Raw genomic sequence first — 12,740 nt, forward strand, 5'->3', positions numbered from 1 at the left:
GACTGGCATGCTTCACCAGTATGTAACAGGAGTGACTGGCATGCTTCACCAGTATGTAACAGGATTGACTGGAATGCTTCACCAGTATGTAACAGGATTGACTGGCATGCTTCACCAGTATGTAACAGGCATGCTTCACCAGTATGTAATAGGATTGACTGGCATGCTTCACCAGTATGTAACAGGACTGACTGGCATGCTTCACCAGTATTTAACAGGATTGACTGGAATGCTTCACCAGTATGTAACAGGATTGACTGGAATGCTTCACCAGTATGTAACAGGATTGACTGGCATGCTTCACCAGTATGTAACAGGATTGACTGGCATGCTTCACCAGTATTTAACAGGATTGACTGGAATGCTTCACCAGTCTGTAACAGGATTGACTGGAATGCTTCACCAGTATGTAACAGGATTGACAGTTACAAAACCAAAATGTAACAAGATTGGTAACATCAAAATAAATAATCCAACGCCGCTCTCATTCTCATTCTCCATGTATGGTCAATTCCCTCAAGTACCCTCAGCCTTTAATCCAGAATAGAGGCGTGATTCATTCACCACAGACGCCAGTGCTGAGAGCACATGGTGGGGGTGTGATCTGATGCTGCCTGCTCTTACTGGCCATGCCCAGACAGGCAGACAGACAGGTCAGTGAGGTCGAACACTTCCTGCCTGCTCACTCGGATATTATGATAGGATATTGTTAGAATACCCTCTGCTGTTTCACAGCCCTACTCCACTCACGAGGACCCTGGGCTGTTTTATGAGAAAAGTCTGGAAGGCAAGGGGTTTAGGGGTGTTAGGGACGGTAAACAAGGAAATCAGGGGGTCTGTTTTGGTAGAGGGTCTGTTTTAATGCTGACAGGGCAGGTGATATATATATATATATTGTGGTGATATACAACTCATAACGTAATTGAATTAATTAGTTGTTTCCTGGCTTAAATGAAAAAGGTACATTTAAGGAACACACAAGCAAACGCATCAAAATGACTGTGCTATAGTTGCACGTATGACATGCACCGATCTGACTCATAGAACTGAAAAGATGAAAGCGCATAGCTAGACTCATTGCTCTATTTGTAAACAGAATGTAGAACAGGGGATCTCGGAGCCACCAAGAACATGGAGGGGTTATTAAAATGGCTAAATATCAGCCAACAAGCTGGCCAGTCAAGTTGTTTATAGCTCAGGGAACAGGATTCTCAGGTTCTCCTTACTCCAGCACGGTTCGGTACTATAGAAAGCAACTCCCCGTCATTCCTGCAGCATATCAATGGCACTATTTCTGTCCATGATGTGTCTAAAATAGAAATAGCAAGCCCAAGATCAGACGGAGAAATAGAATATATTGGTTAACCAATGTTTGGGAAATGAAACTACCTAAAACATGATAAAGCCCTCCCTTTCAATTATTTACATATTTTGATCCTGTTTATTGTCCATACTCCTGAATACAATACCTCTACATTATGCCAACTCACATTTGAAAAAGCTTCATTAAAAACGACCGAAGCACTACTGCCTACTGAACGCATCCTGGGCCAGGACAATATGTTTGTGTGGTTTTCACCAGAGTGAGTGTGTGAGCGGGAGAAGAAAGAGAGTCACTGACCGTGGCTTTGAGGGCCTGGACTGTGTGGCGGCGGGGGAAGCCCATGGACGTGAGGATGGCGATGCTCTCCTCCGGAGGCTGGTTGTCCAGGGGGGTGGCTGCCAGGCCCAGGCTGGCCATGGAGGGGCCTGGCTCCATGAAGGAAGGAAGGGCCAGGGGCTCAGCAAAGTCTGAAGAAGAAGAGAGAGACAGAGAGAGAGAGAGAGACAGAGAGAGAGAGAGACAGAGAGAGAGAGAGACAGACAGAGACAGAGACAGAGAGAGACACAGAGAGAGACACAGAGAGAGACAGAGAGAGACAGAGAGAGAGACAGAGAGAAAGAGAGACAGACAGAGAGACAGACAGAGAGACAGACAGAGACAGAGAGAGACAGAGACAGAGACAGAGACAGAGACAGAGAGAGAGAGAGAGAGAGAGAGAGAGAGAGAGAGAGAGAGAGAGAGAGAGAGAGAGAGAGAGAGAGAGAGAGAGAGAGAGAGACAGAGAGAGAGAGAGAGAGAGAGAGAGAGAGAGAGAGACAGAGTTCAATAATGAGTGTTGGATTTGGTAAAAAAATTGGTAATTGCTCATTTGGTAGGTCAGGCTTATTTTTCTTTGAATATAGGTTTTGCAATGGTTAGGATGTTTTACGAATAAACTTGTATAAAAGTGGACTTACGTGGCATTTCTGCAACTTTATTTTAAAACGACTACATATCATAGGTGTGTCTGTTGTTCACAGGCTCATCTGACCTCTCATTGGCTAGAATGGTCCCACCTGACCTCGTCTCCTTCCATCTATAGATCATCTTTGATCCTAATAAGTAATCGCCTATTCAAACAAAGGCCAAATCAGGAAGAGCACCCTGGTCGATCAGTTAAAAGGACTGTTGATATGATTATAACAGAACAAGGCAGATGGAGGAGGAGAGTTTACAGTCAGAAAACGACTGTCCCAGTAAATCTCGGAGAACATTAATACTGAGGTCATCATAATGCAGCATATCAGGCTGGCTGGTGACTCATGCATATTTAAAAGAAATTCGACACGAGCAGTTAAGGATTTAAGACTTAAACAGTTAAAGATTTAGGAAGGGGAAGAATGAAAGAAGAAAACAACAGGTGGCAGCTTTAAAAAGTGACAATTACAACCCTGTCTTTGGAGACGTCAGTTCTCTATAAACATGTTATAGCCTAGTTTGAACCAGTTGAGGGCCCAATTAATTGACATAGTTATCACACACCTGTGCAAGTTGACTGTGTGCTCTCAACCACATACATATAAATAGACTGTTATTAAAAACAAACCCACTAACACGTGTACATTCCCACACGTGTACGTACTGTGCATGCATAAACACACTCAATATTTCAAATATTTTGAAGGAAAATCCTCGTGTCTTTTAAAGATGTCTCTGGCATGTTCCTGTGGAAAGCATTTTTACTTAAGAAATTCTTCAAAACAGAAGCATGTCAATTAGCAGAACTTAAACAAACAAATGGACACAGCTACACACACACACACACACACACACACACACACACACACACACACACACACACACACACACACACACACACACACACACACACACACACACACACACACACACACACACACACACACACACACACACACACACACACAAGTAATGAAGCCTGAAACAAACAAGCATGGAATGTTGTGTTTTTCTGTCTGAAGGTAACCCCTTGTTTACCAAAGGATAACTTGTTATTTAGTTAAACAGTGTCATTTCACGAAAAGAGGATTGCTAATAAGGTGTCGTTTATGTGAGAAAGGTTGTCGTTGCTGCGACAGGCCCATGGTAATGCTCCATTCCCACCTAGGTGGGGAAACCTAACTAGTCGCAGGAATAGTAATTTACCCCATCATACAAATCTGGAGGGAACTATTTAGTCATCTTTTGACAGCTTTCTGGGAACTGGTGTAATGTAATGAGGAAGGGACAAACTAGTCACACAAAAGTGTCATTAGAAAGTAAATATGAAAATAGGAATTTAAGTCATGGATAGCTTTTTTAAAATATATATATATATAAGCATTCTTCATGCACACAGGATGATTATTTCCCAGAGGCGGGAGGAAAACCTTTTGGTCCAGTGGTGATTATGTCAATTATTATTATGGAGATTAGATTACATTTTTAATCTCTGTCTGTTTTCTCCCCCGACATCAAAGGTTAACCTCCCCTTTAACACCTCACAGGTTTAAAATAACAAATCCTAAAATATCCTAAAATATGCTTTCATGATCAACAGTAAGTATATCTCGCAGAGTAGTAATGGACAAGAATGAGAATGGACGGCCATGTTGGCGTTTTGTCTCTTTTGTTACTTCTAATAATGGATAGTTCATCCCTGGTCCAATAATATCTCTCCGTGCTAAACAAGGAAGTAAAGGAAGTGAGAGTTGTGATAGGTCAAACAGCTCGAGGAGTGTGTTGGTAAACAACTATCACCACAGCTTTCATTACTGTTGCGCCTGCTAGGAATAAAATGGACATTTCTTCTCTTCCAACCGTCTATGTCAAGTTTCCAAAACTTGTGTCCTTTTGTCTTGTGACCTATTCATCATAATTTTAAGCAGAATACGATTACCTGAGTGCTTTAGTATTGGACATTAAAACAATCTCTTTACATTGTTTGTATAAGCAACAAATAGAGAGTTACAGCATGTAGTTATGAATTACCCATGGAGAATTATACAACGATATTAGCCCTTAAGGAGCCAGAGCATCAGGGTGACAAAGTATTCCCTGACAACTCAGCCACAAAGGACCACTCACACGCACACACACACACACACACACACACACACACACACACACACACACACACACACACACACACACACACACACACACACACACACACACACAGGCCAGTCTCCTGCTCTGACACACATGTCATTTCAGTGATGTTTCAGTGCGTGCACTGCACACTCCCACCATACCCAGAAGAGGCTGGGGGAATCGGGCTAGATTTACATCCATGTGGTACGATCTATCTATGTGTGATGGTCTCCTAGCTCTTACCAGGCTCCTCCATGTGGGCTATGATCCAGTTGAAGGCCATTTCAGGGCCCATGTTCCCTGTGTAGTAAACGGCCTTCCGACAGGCCTCCAGAGGGAAGCCCATCTCCGCCAGCTGCATCGCCGCCGACTCGTCTATATCTGGGGCTGAGAACAAGCAAAAAGCAACCACTATCTTAGCCAGAGCTTACGAATCAAAAACTCCCTAACAACAAACAACCTGCCCCACAAAAAAAGTTGTATTTTTTTGCGAGTAGGCAAGTTACGAGGAGGTTGCATCAGCTGTTGGGTTTGCGTCGTCAGGCTTATATCGTCATTACTGCAGAACTCAGAATAACAGTTGTTCCCTTATATCGTCATTACTGCAGAACTCAGAATAACAGTTGTTCCCTTATATCGTCATTACTGCAGAACTCAAAATAACAGTTGTTCCCTTATATCGTCATTACTGCAGAACTCAGAATAGCAGTTGTTCCCTTATATCGTCATTACTGCAGAACTCAGAATAGCAGTTGTTCCCTTATATCGTCATTACTGCAGAACTCAGAATAACAGTTGTTCCCTTATATCGTCATTACTGCAGAACTCAGAATAACAGTTGTTCCCTTATATCGTCATTACTGCAGAACTCAGAATAACAGTTGTTCCCTTATATCGTCATTACTGCAGAACTCAGAATAACAGTTGTTCCCTTATATCGTCATTACTGCAGAACTCAGAATAACAGTTGTTCCCTTATATCGTCATTACTGCAGAACTCAGAATAACAGTTGTTCCCTTATATCGTCATTACTGCAGAACTCAGAATAGCAGTTGTTCCCTTATATCGTCATTACTGCAGAACTCAGAATAACAGTTGTTCCCTTATATCGTCATTACTGCAGAACTCAGAATAACAGTTGTTCCCTTATATCGTCATTACTGCAGAACTCAGAATAACAGTTGTTCCCTTATATCGTCATTACTGCAGAACTCAGAATAACAGTTGTTCCCTTATATCGTCATTACTGCAGAACTCAGAATAGCAGTTGTTCCCTTATATCGTCATTACTGCAGAACTCAGATTAGCAGTTGTTCCCTTATATCGTCATTACTGCAGAACTCAGAATAAGAGTTGTTCCCTAGTTGTAAATCTTTGCTTTGGGTTAGATACCATATATACACACACACACACACACACACACACACACACACACACAAGGGTATGATGGAATACTTACAATCTGAGGAGTTCATTGAGTCATCTGAAAAGTAAAGTGAAGAAGTGATTATTTTCATGGTACAACATAAATATGGGTTAGGGTTAGCTAAATCCAACAGTGTAGTATACAGCATCTAACCTAATAGATTAATTCTCTCAATATGTGGTAATATGGACCTAAACAGCATCCTTACAATTCAGGTCACACTTGAGTTTTAATAACAAATGTTGTGCCACTGAAAACAAGTATGGACTATTATAGCTCAAAGGCGGTAAACTTATTTGTACTGTTTTTTTCTCTATTAAAAACTGATGTACCGTATGGTAAATCAATGCTAAATCCTTAAAACTAATTGATGGGAAATTATGCAGGTTTAAAAAAAGAAACTTGCAAATCAATCAGAAGCCCTTAGGCGTTGTCCCGAGACAGAAATGTAATGAATATCTATTGATACAGGTCCAGGGACATGGGCTGGTGTTTAATATATGATTTTTGAAGCTGCTCTGACAAAGGCTACATAAATCCCCAAAACCTTATAAACAACATTGTGAATCACTATTTGCATTATGTAGGTAGGACGGTTGGACACCTCCCTAAAGATAGGATATAAGATAGTCAAGAAAACACATCTCCAACTGCTTTGTTCAGTTTTCAGCAACAGTCCATCAGACGAGATCTCATATGAAAGTTTTCAAAAATCACTCCATTGGGTATTACCCCCAAAAAGCTGCACTTTAGGTAGGGGGAAGACATTAATTTGGTTATACTCGTCTGTTGAAATAAAAGAGTTTGAACTTTTAAAGCCTTAGTCACAGTTTAAAATCAGTTGAGCTGACAGTTTTAAGTCATCCATCTAGCAAGAGGGCAATATCTTATTAATGCAATAGTGTAACCACTCCAGAAAGCTATGACCTTTTCACCTGGAATCGTTTATGTCTGAGAAAACAACTTTTTAACCCATATGATCTAGTACACAATAAAATTATAATAAAATATATACAGATATGATGTTATGATAAAGAAATGTAAAACACATTGTTAATGAATAAGCTTTTCCATTCTTTATAACTATGTCCATATATAGTTAAAAATCTGTTTTAGGAACATCTACCCCAGATATTTCACCTTCTTTATTACTTTATTACCAAACATATCATGACATTAGTGGTCAAAATCTGTTACATTTGTGAACGTCTAAATCAACAGCGTGCCGTCCTGTGGACAAGGTGAGAAAGGCTGTGAGAAAGTAAAAGGGCTCCATTTTGTCGTTCTGAGCATATGCAATGTGTCTGTCTCCGACGTAAAACAAAATGTTTTGACTACCACACAAAATGTCTTAGTTATTTTAGGTTTAAGGAAGTGTGTAAGTCAGATTCTTTCATCGTAGAGCTATGAACGTTGTGTATTTACATCTGCCTGCTCGAGACAAATTCAGCAATTGCTTTGCCATGTCTGTGCCGTAAAGCGTTCAAGCTGGATAGATGTTTGACGTAACATTGCAGTGAAGTGATATAAATGGATGTAATGATGCAACTGACCACCAGAGGGAGGAAAATACAAGTTTATTCGACAGAGGATGTTTACAAGGTCCTAGCAAGGTCTGGATGGCTGTCTTCTGACTTATAAAACAGTGGGAAATCAATAAAATAAGGCATGTAAACATATAGATATTGTTCTAAGTAATTCTAGAGCCTGATGTCGGGGACTTTCAGCTTAAGAGATTCTCAACAAGGTTGAGGCATCTTCAACAATGCAGCCATTGCATCAACAGAGCACTACAAAGTTATTTTTATTGCTTGCCTGGAGCACATTTCAAGTGTTTTGGGGTTTAGGACTGTACAGCACACAATGTGCCTGGTACCTGCTAAAATATTAACAGTGTACTGTTGCTAAATCCATCCAAAACAACCGACTCTGAAGGAAGAATGGAGATAAAGATCACAAAGAGAGTAGACGGGCATACTGAGCACATCAACTACAAAGAGTCTCACATTTAGGAGGAAGAGAGGAGGGGAAAATTGATAGTTAACATCCCAGGACCCCAAGTGGCTGGTGAGACGGATGACAACATGTGACAGATTTAGCTTGCCCCAAACACCAGCTTTTCCTTTAGGACCAAGACCATTGGTCAGAAAGTCAAGGCCTGCTTCCACCCGGCACACCTGAAAGTGATCCTTACCTCTGGTGTCTTCAGGCAGGACGATGGGGGGGGTGAGGTCAGGGAGCTCTTCCTCTCCTGCCTGCAGCCCTGTGCCCCGGAGTCGAGACAGGTCCAGGAAGTCTGGTACGTCTATGGACAGATCTGTGGAACAACAGTAGGTCAGAGGTCAAACAACTAGGGTGTGTTCATAAGGCACCAAATGGACAAACAGAGAAGGATTACCGGAATTTGTCCAATAATCAATGCTCATTTTAATTCTCTGTTGCAAAACGGTTTCGGTTGTGTGTCCATATAAATGCAACACAGAGATTCTACTTCAGAATGGACTGGAAGAGGAGAAAACCAGTCTGGAGAAGACTTGGGCATGAAGATTCCAGCGTATTACAACATGACCATGTTCACCACAGCACCAAACACAAGATGTAGTGTATCAGTATCAGAGAACATAGGTAGGTGTTCAAGGCATATTCCCTCTGTACTGTCCAGGTAGCCCTGCACCACGGCACTCAGCTTCATATGAAACACATGGAAAAATCACAAGATCAAGAGCCACGAATCTCAAAGAAACCAGACTTGTTTAATACTTTAGTCGACTAAGATGAAAACCAGACGAAAAACAGGTCTCAATTGTCAATGGCACGATGCAAGAGTAACCTCCCGCTTATAAATAGTTAACCTTCTTCAATCCTTTGCATTTTAATTTGGGAGTACTTAAAAAAAACACGGGTAGAGCAAGAGCTTAGATAACCGTTTTTTTCTCAGGGCAATTCATCGTCTTCTAGCCTGGATCCAAACTAAATAGTTATGTATTACTTAATGAAATCAGTCTTCTGTTCAGTTTGGATCCCGACTGTCTTGTCTGTGTCCTCAGTGGACCTCAGAGAAACACTGTGTGACAGCGCCCTCTGCTGGGGATCCACAGAATCTACTTAATAATAGGCTACAAGGAGAGAGTATTCTAGGCCTTCAATGAAAAACCATAAAATCCCTTAATATAATTTTACAATGCGGGTAGACACAAAAGTTCAAACATAAATCAGCATCCTCTTGGTACTAGTGAAAATCTTGGATGCAGACAAGACAAACCATTTGTGGAGAGACATCAAGTTCTCTCACTCACCTAATTTCTTTGGAACCCAGTCAACCCCAAATGTGAATTTCTTAATCTGCACTACCAGATACTCTGGGAAGGAGGCGAAACGGGAAGTCCTGGAAAGAAGAGAATAGTAAAGATTTTTTTTTTAAAGAAGAAATATCTTTCACAAATTTACAAGATTAAAAACTTAAAATGGTAAAAATGTCCCCCTAGTTTACATACTATGTACCAATATATCAGCTTTAATATTGCAGATAGATTGTGGCTTCTATCAATGTAATTGTCTGCGTGTTACAGTGCAAAATAACTTGCAGGTGCAGAGTACAAAAAGCAAAGGCATGAAAGAAATATCCCCACACACTGCTGAAACTGAGGGAATGTTCAATAGTGTGTGGCATTGACCTTTCTTCAAGGCCATAGACCAGGACCTTTGCTTACTTGACTCCAGCTGACTTGGCCTGCAGTGCTGAGCTCCAGAAGTCGGGGACGTTCTCTGGCTCTGTGAAGGCCTGCAGGCACGCTGTGAAGGGGATCCGGGCCCTCACAGGCTCTGGAGGGGCTCTCATGTTCTCCTCTGCCTCTCTTCGCTTGGCCTCATACGCTATCAACTCCTCTGTCACACAAACACAAAGCTATGTAACACACTCTACTGAAACGCTGTTGTTGTCGACAGACTCAGGTGATTGGAGTTTGGTGATTGTAGTCTAGGACCAAAAGGCTCCTTAAGAGCTTCTCCCCCAAGCCATAAGACTGCTGAACAATTAATCAAATGGCCACCCGGACTATTTACACTGCCCCCCTTTGTTTTTACACTGCTGCTACTCACCGTTTACCCCCAGTATATAGCCATGTTATTGTTATTTTATTGTGTTATTTTTTATACAATTTTTAAAACTTTCATTTATTTAGTAAATATTTTCTTAACTCTATTTCTTGAACTACATTGTTGGTTAAAACCTCTACAGGATTTGTGTGATTAGCACAAAAACCTCAGGACGGTTGAGCTAACGAAGGCTAATGTGATCAGCATAAGGTTGAAAGTAACAAAAACAATTCACAGGACATAGTCATATCTGATATGTGCAGAAAGCTTCAATTCTTGTTAATCTAACTGCACCGTCCAATTTACAGTAAGTATTACAGTGAAAGAATAACGTGCTATTGTTTGAGGAGAGTGCACAATTATCAACTTGAAAATGTCTTGATACAACATTTTGAACAGAAATGCAATGGTTCATTGGATCAGTCTAAAACTTTGCACATACACTGCTGCCATCTAGTGGCCAAAATCTAAATTGTGCCTAGATTAAATTGTGCATTTCAATTTCAATCTTTGTATTATCTTTTTACCAGATCTGATGCGTTATATTCTTCTACATTAATTTCACATTTCCAAAAACTTCAAAGTGTTTCCTTTAAAATGGTATGAAGAATATGCATTTCCTTCCTTCAGATCCTGACCTACAGGCAGTTAGATTTGGGTGTCATTTTAGGCAAGAATTGAAAAAAAGATTTAAGGGCTTGTAAGTAAGCATTTCACGGTAAGGTCTACGACACCTGTTGTATTCGGCGCATGTGACAAATAAAATTCTTGAAATGCCTTTGTTTCCCCAACAGTGAGGTATCAGTTATGTGCAATAATCTATACTACGCAGTATTGAGCATTTAAAAACACAAACACCCACCCCACTTTTGCATTCCCGAGATATCAATCCTCCATGCCATTTGAAGAGGAGGGCCGTGGGGGGGAGCAAGCAGCCCTGCTGGTTCTCATGGTGCCGGTCCAGCTGCCGGTGGGACCTTACCTCTGTTGGAGGCAGCCTCCATGGGGGCCGGGAGCTGCATCAGGTAGTCCACCTTCTGGTTGTAGCACACCTTCTGCGTCTGGCAGCACTGCACACGCTCCTCCACCAGGTAGCGGAAGACATCACTGGGGTTCTCTGAGCCAGCACTGTTTCTCTGGAGAGAGGAAGGAGAGAGAGAGAGAGAGCAAGCGAGCGAGAGGAAGGAGAGAGAGCGATTGAGCGAGAGGAAGGAGAGCAAGCGAGCGAGAGGAAGGAGAGAGAGCGAAGGAAGGAGGGAGAGAGCGAGGAAGGAGAGAGAGAGTGAGGAAGGAGGGAGAGCGATTGAGCGAGAGGAAGGAGAGCGAGCGAACGAGAGGAAGGAGAGAGAGCGAAGGAAGGAGGGAGAGAGCGAGGAAGGAGAGAGAGCGAGGGGCAGGAAGGAAAGAGAGAGAGCGAAGAAGGAGGGAGAGAGCGAGGAAGGAGAGAGAGCGAGGGGAAGGAAGGAAAGAGAGAGAGCAAGGAAGGAGGGAGAGAGCGAGGAAGGAGAGAGAGCGAGGGGAAGGAAGGAAAGAGAGAGAGCGAGGAAGGAGGGAGAGTGAGGAAGGAGAGAGAGAGCGAGGAAGGAGGGAGAGAGCGAGGAAGGAGGGAGAGAGCGAGGAAGGAGGGAGAGAGCGAGGAAGGAGGGAGAGAGCGAGGAAGGAGGGAGAGAGCGAGGAAGGAGAGAGAGAGCGAGGAAGGAGAGAGAGCGAGGGGAAGGAGAGAGAGAGCGAGGAAGGAGGGAGAGAGTGAGGAAGGAGAGAGAGAGCGAGGAAGGAGGGAGAGAGCGAGGAAGGAGGGAGAGAGAGAGTGAGGAAGGAGAGAGAGAGCGAGGGAAGGAAGGAGGGAGAGAGCGAGGAAGGAGGGAGAGAGTGAGGAAGGAGGGAGAGAGTGAGAAAGGAGGGAGAGAGTGAGGAAGGAGGGAGAGAGTGAGGAGAGAGAGCGAGGAAGGAGGGAGAGAGCGAGGAAGGAGGGAGAGAGCGAGGAAGGAGGGAGAGAGCGAGGAAGGAGGGAGAGAGTGAGGAAGGAGGGAGAGCGAGGAAGGAGGGAGAGCGAGGAAGGAGGGAGAGAGAGAATATACTGGATATCAATCTATGATATTGAATTTACAGTTAAAAAAGTGTTTGGAAATGTAACTGTTGCCATCGTATTTGAACATCAGGAGAATATTGGTACTTTCATTAATTGCATGTATGTTTAAACAGTAACAATATGCATCAACTTCAACATCAACCTCAATTATCACAAGAGGAACCATGCCAAGATGTCTTTCTCATCTTTATTTAACCAGGTAGGCCAGTTGAGAACAGGTTCACATTTACAACTGCTACCTAGCCAAGATAAAGCAAAGCAGTGCGACAAAAACAATACAGAGTTACACGTGGCATAAACAAACGTACAGTTAATAACACAATAGAAAAAAATCTGTATACAATGTGTCCAAACGAAGTAAGGAGGTAAGGCAATAAATGGGCCAGAGTAACAAAGTAATTACAATTTAGCAAATAAACACTAGAGTGATAGATGTGCAAGTGGAAATACTGGTATACAGATTACTGTACAATTACATACAGTTAAAACTCCTGAAGAAAGACAGAGGGAAACATATCAAACTGAAACAAAAAGAGGTACGCAGCTGTTTACTGGGGACTAAAATGTGTTTGTTGTGTTAATTTGAGGACTCATGGGGCAATGGGTCTTGAATTAAACCATTTGACTCGTATTGGGTGTCACAGCAGCAGCTTTTCTATTCTAAGAAGTTACAGAAATACTCAGGTTATAATTTTACTCCCAACAGCATTGAAGT

The 12,740-nt window shown here is 42.3% G+C and overlaps 1 protein-coding gene across 3 annotated transcripts in view; it reads right to left on the reverse strand.

Annotated features, from left to right (window-relative positions):
• Nucleotides 1-12,740, reverse strand: part of LOC118400694 (ubiquitin carboxyl-terminal hydrolase 13-like) — a 50,996-nt gene that overhangs the window by 7,918 nt on the left and 30,338 nt on the right. For all 3 annotated transcript variants that reach the window (XM_052475360.1, XM_052475359.1, XM_052475361.1), the window contains 7 exons: nt 10,919-11,072; nt 9,552-9,726; nt 9,138-9,226; nt 8,036-8,158; nt 5,875-5,898; nt 4,658-4,801; nt 1,622-1,791 (listed from right to left, as the gene is read on the reverse strand). In XM_052475360.1, coding sequence (XP_052331320.1) covers nt 1,622-1,791; nt 4,658-4,801; nt 5,875-5,898; nt 8,036-8,158; nt 9,138-9,226; nt 9,552-9,726; nt 10,919-11,072 — 879 coding nt within the window. The remainder of the gene's footprint in view (nt 1-1,621; nt 1,792-4,657; nt 4,802-5,874; nt 5,899-8,035; nt 8,159-9,137; nt 9,227-9,551; nt 9,727-10,918; nt 11,073-12,740) is intronic.

The sequence above is a fragment of the Oncorhynchus keta genome, chromosome 22 (assembly GCF_023373465.1).
Source record: "Oncorhynchus keta strain PuntledgeMale-10-30-2019 chromosome 22, Oket_V2, whole genome shotgun sequence".
NCBI lineage: Eukaryota > Metazoa > Chordata > Actinopteri > Salmoniformes > Salmonidae > Oncorhynchus > Oncorhynchus keta.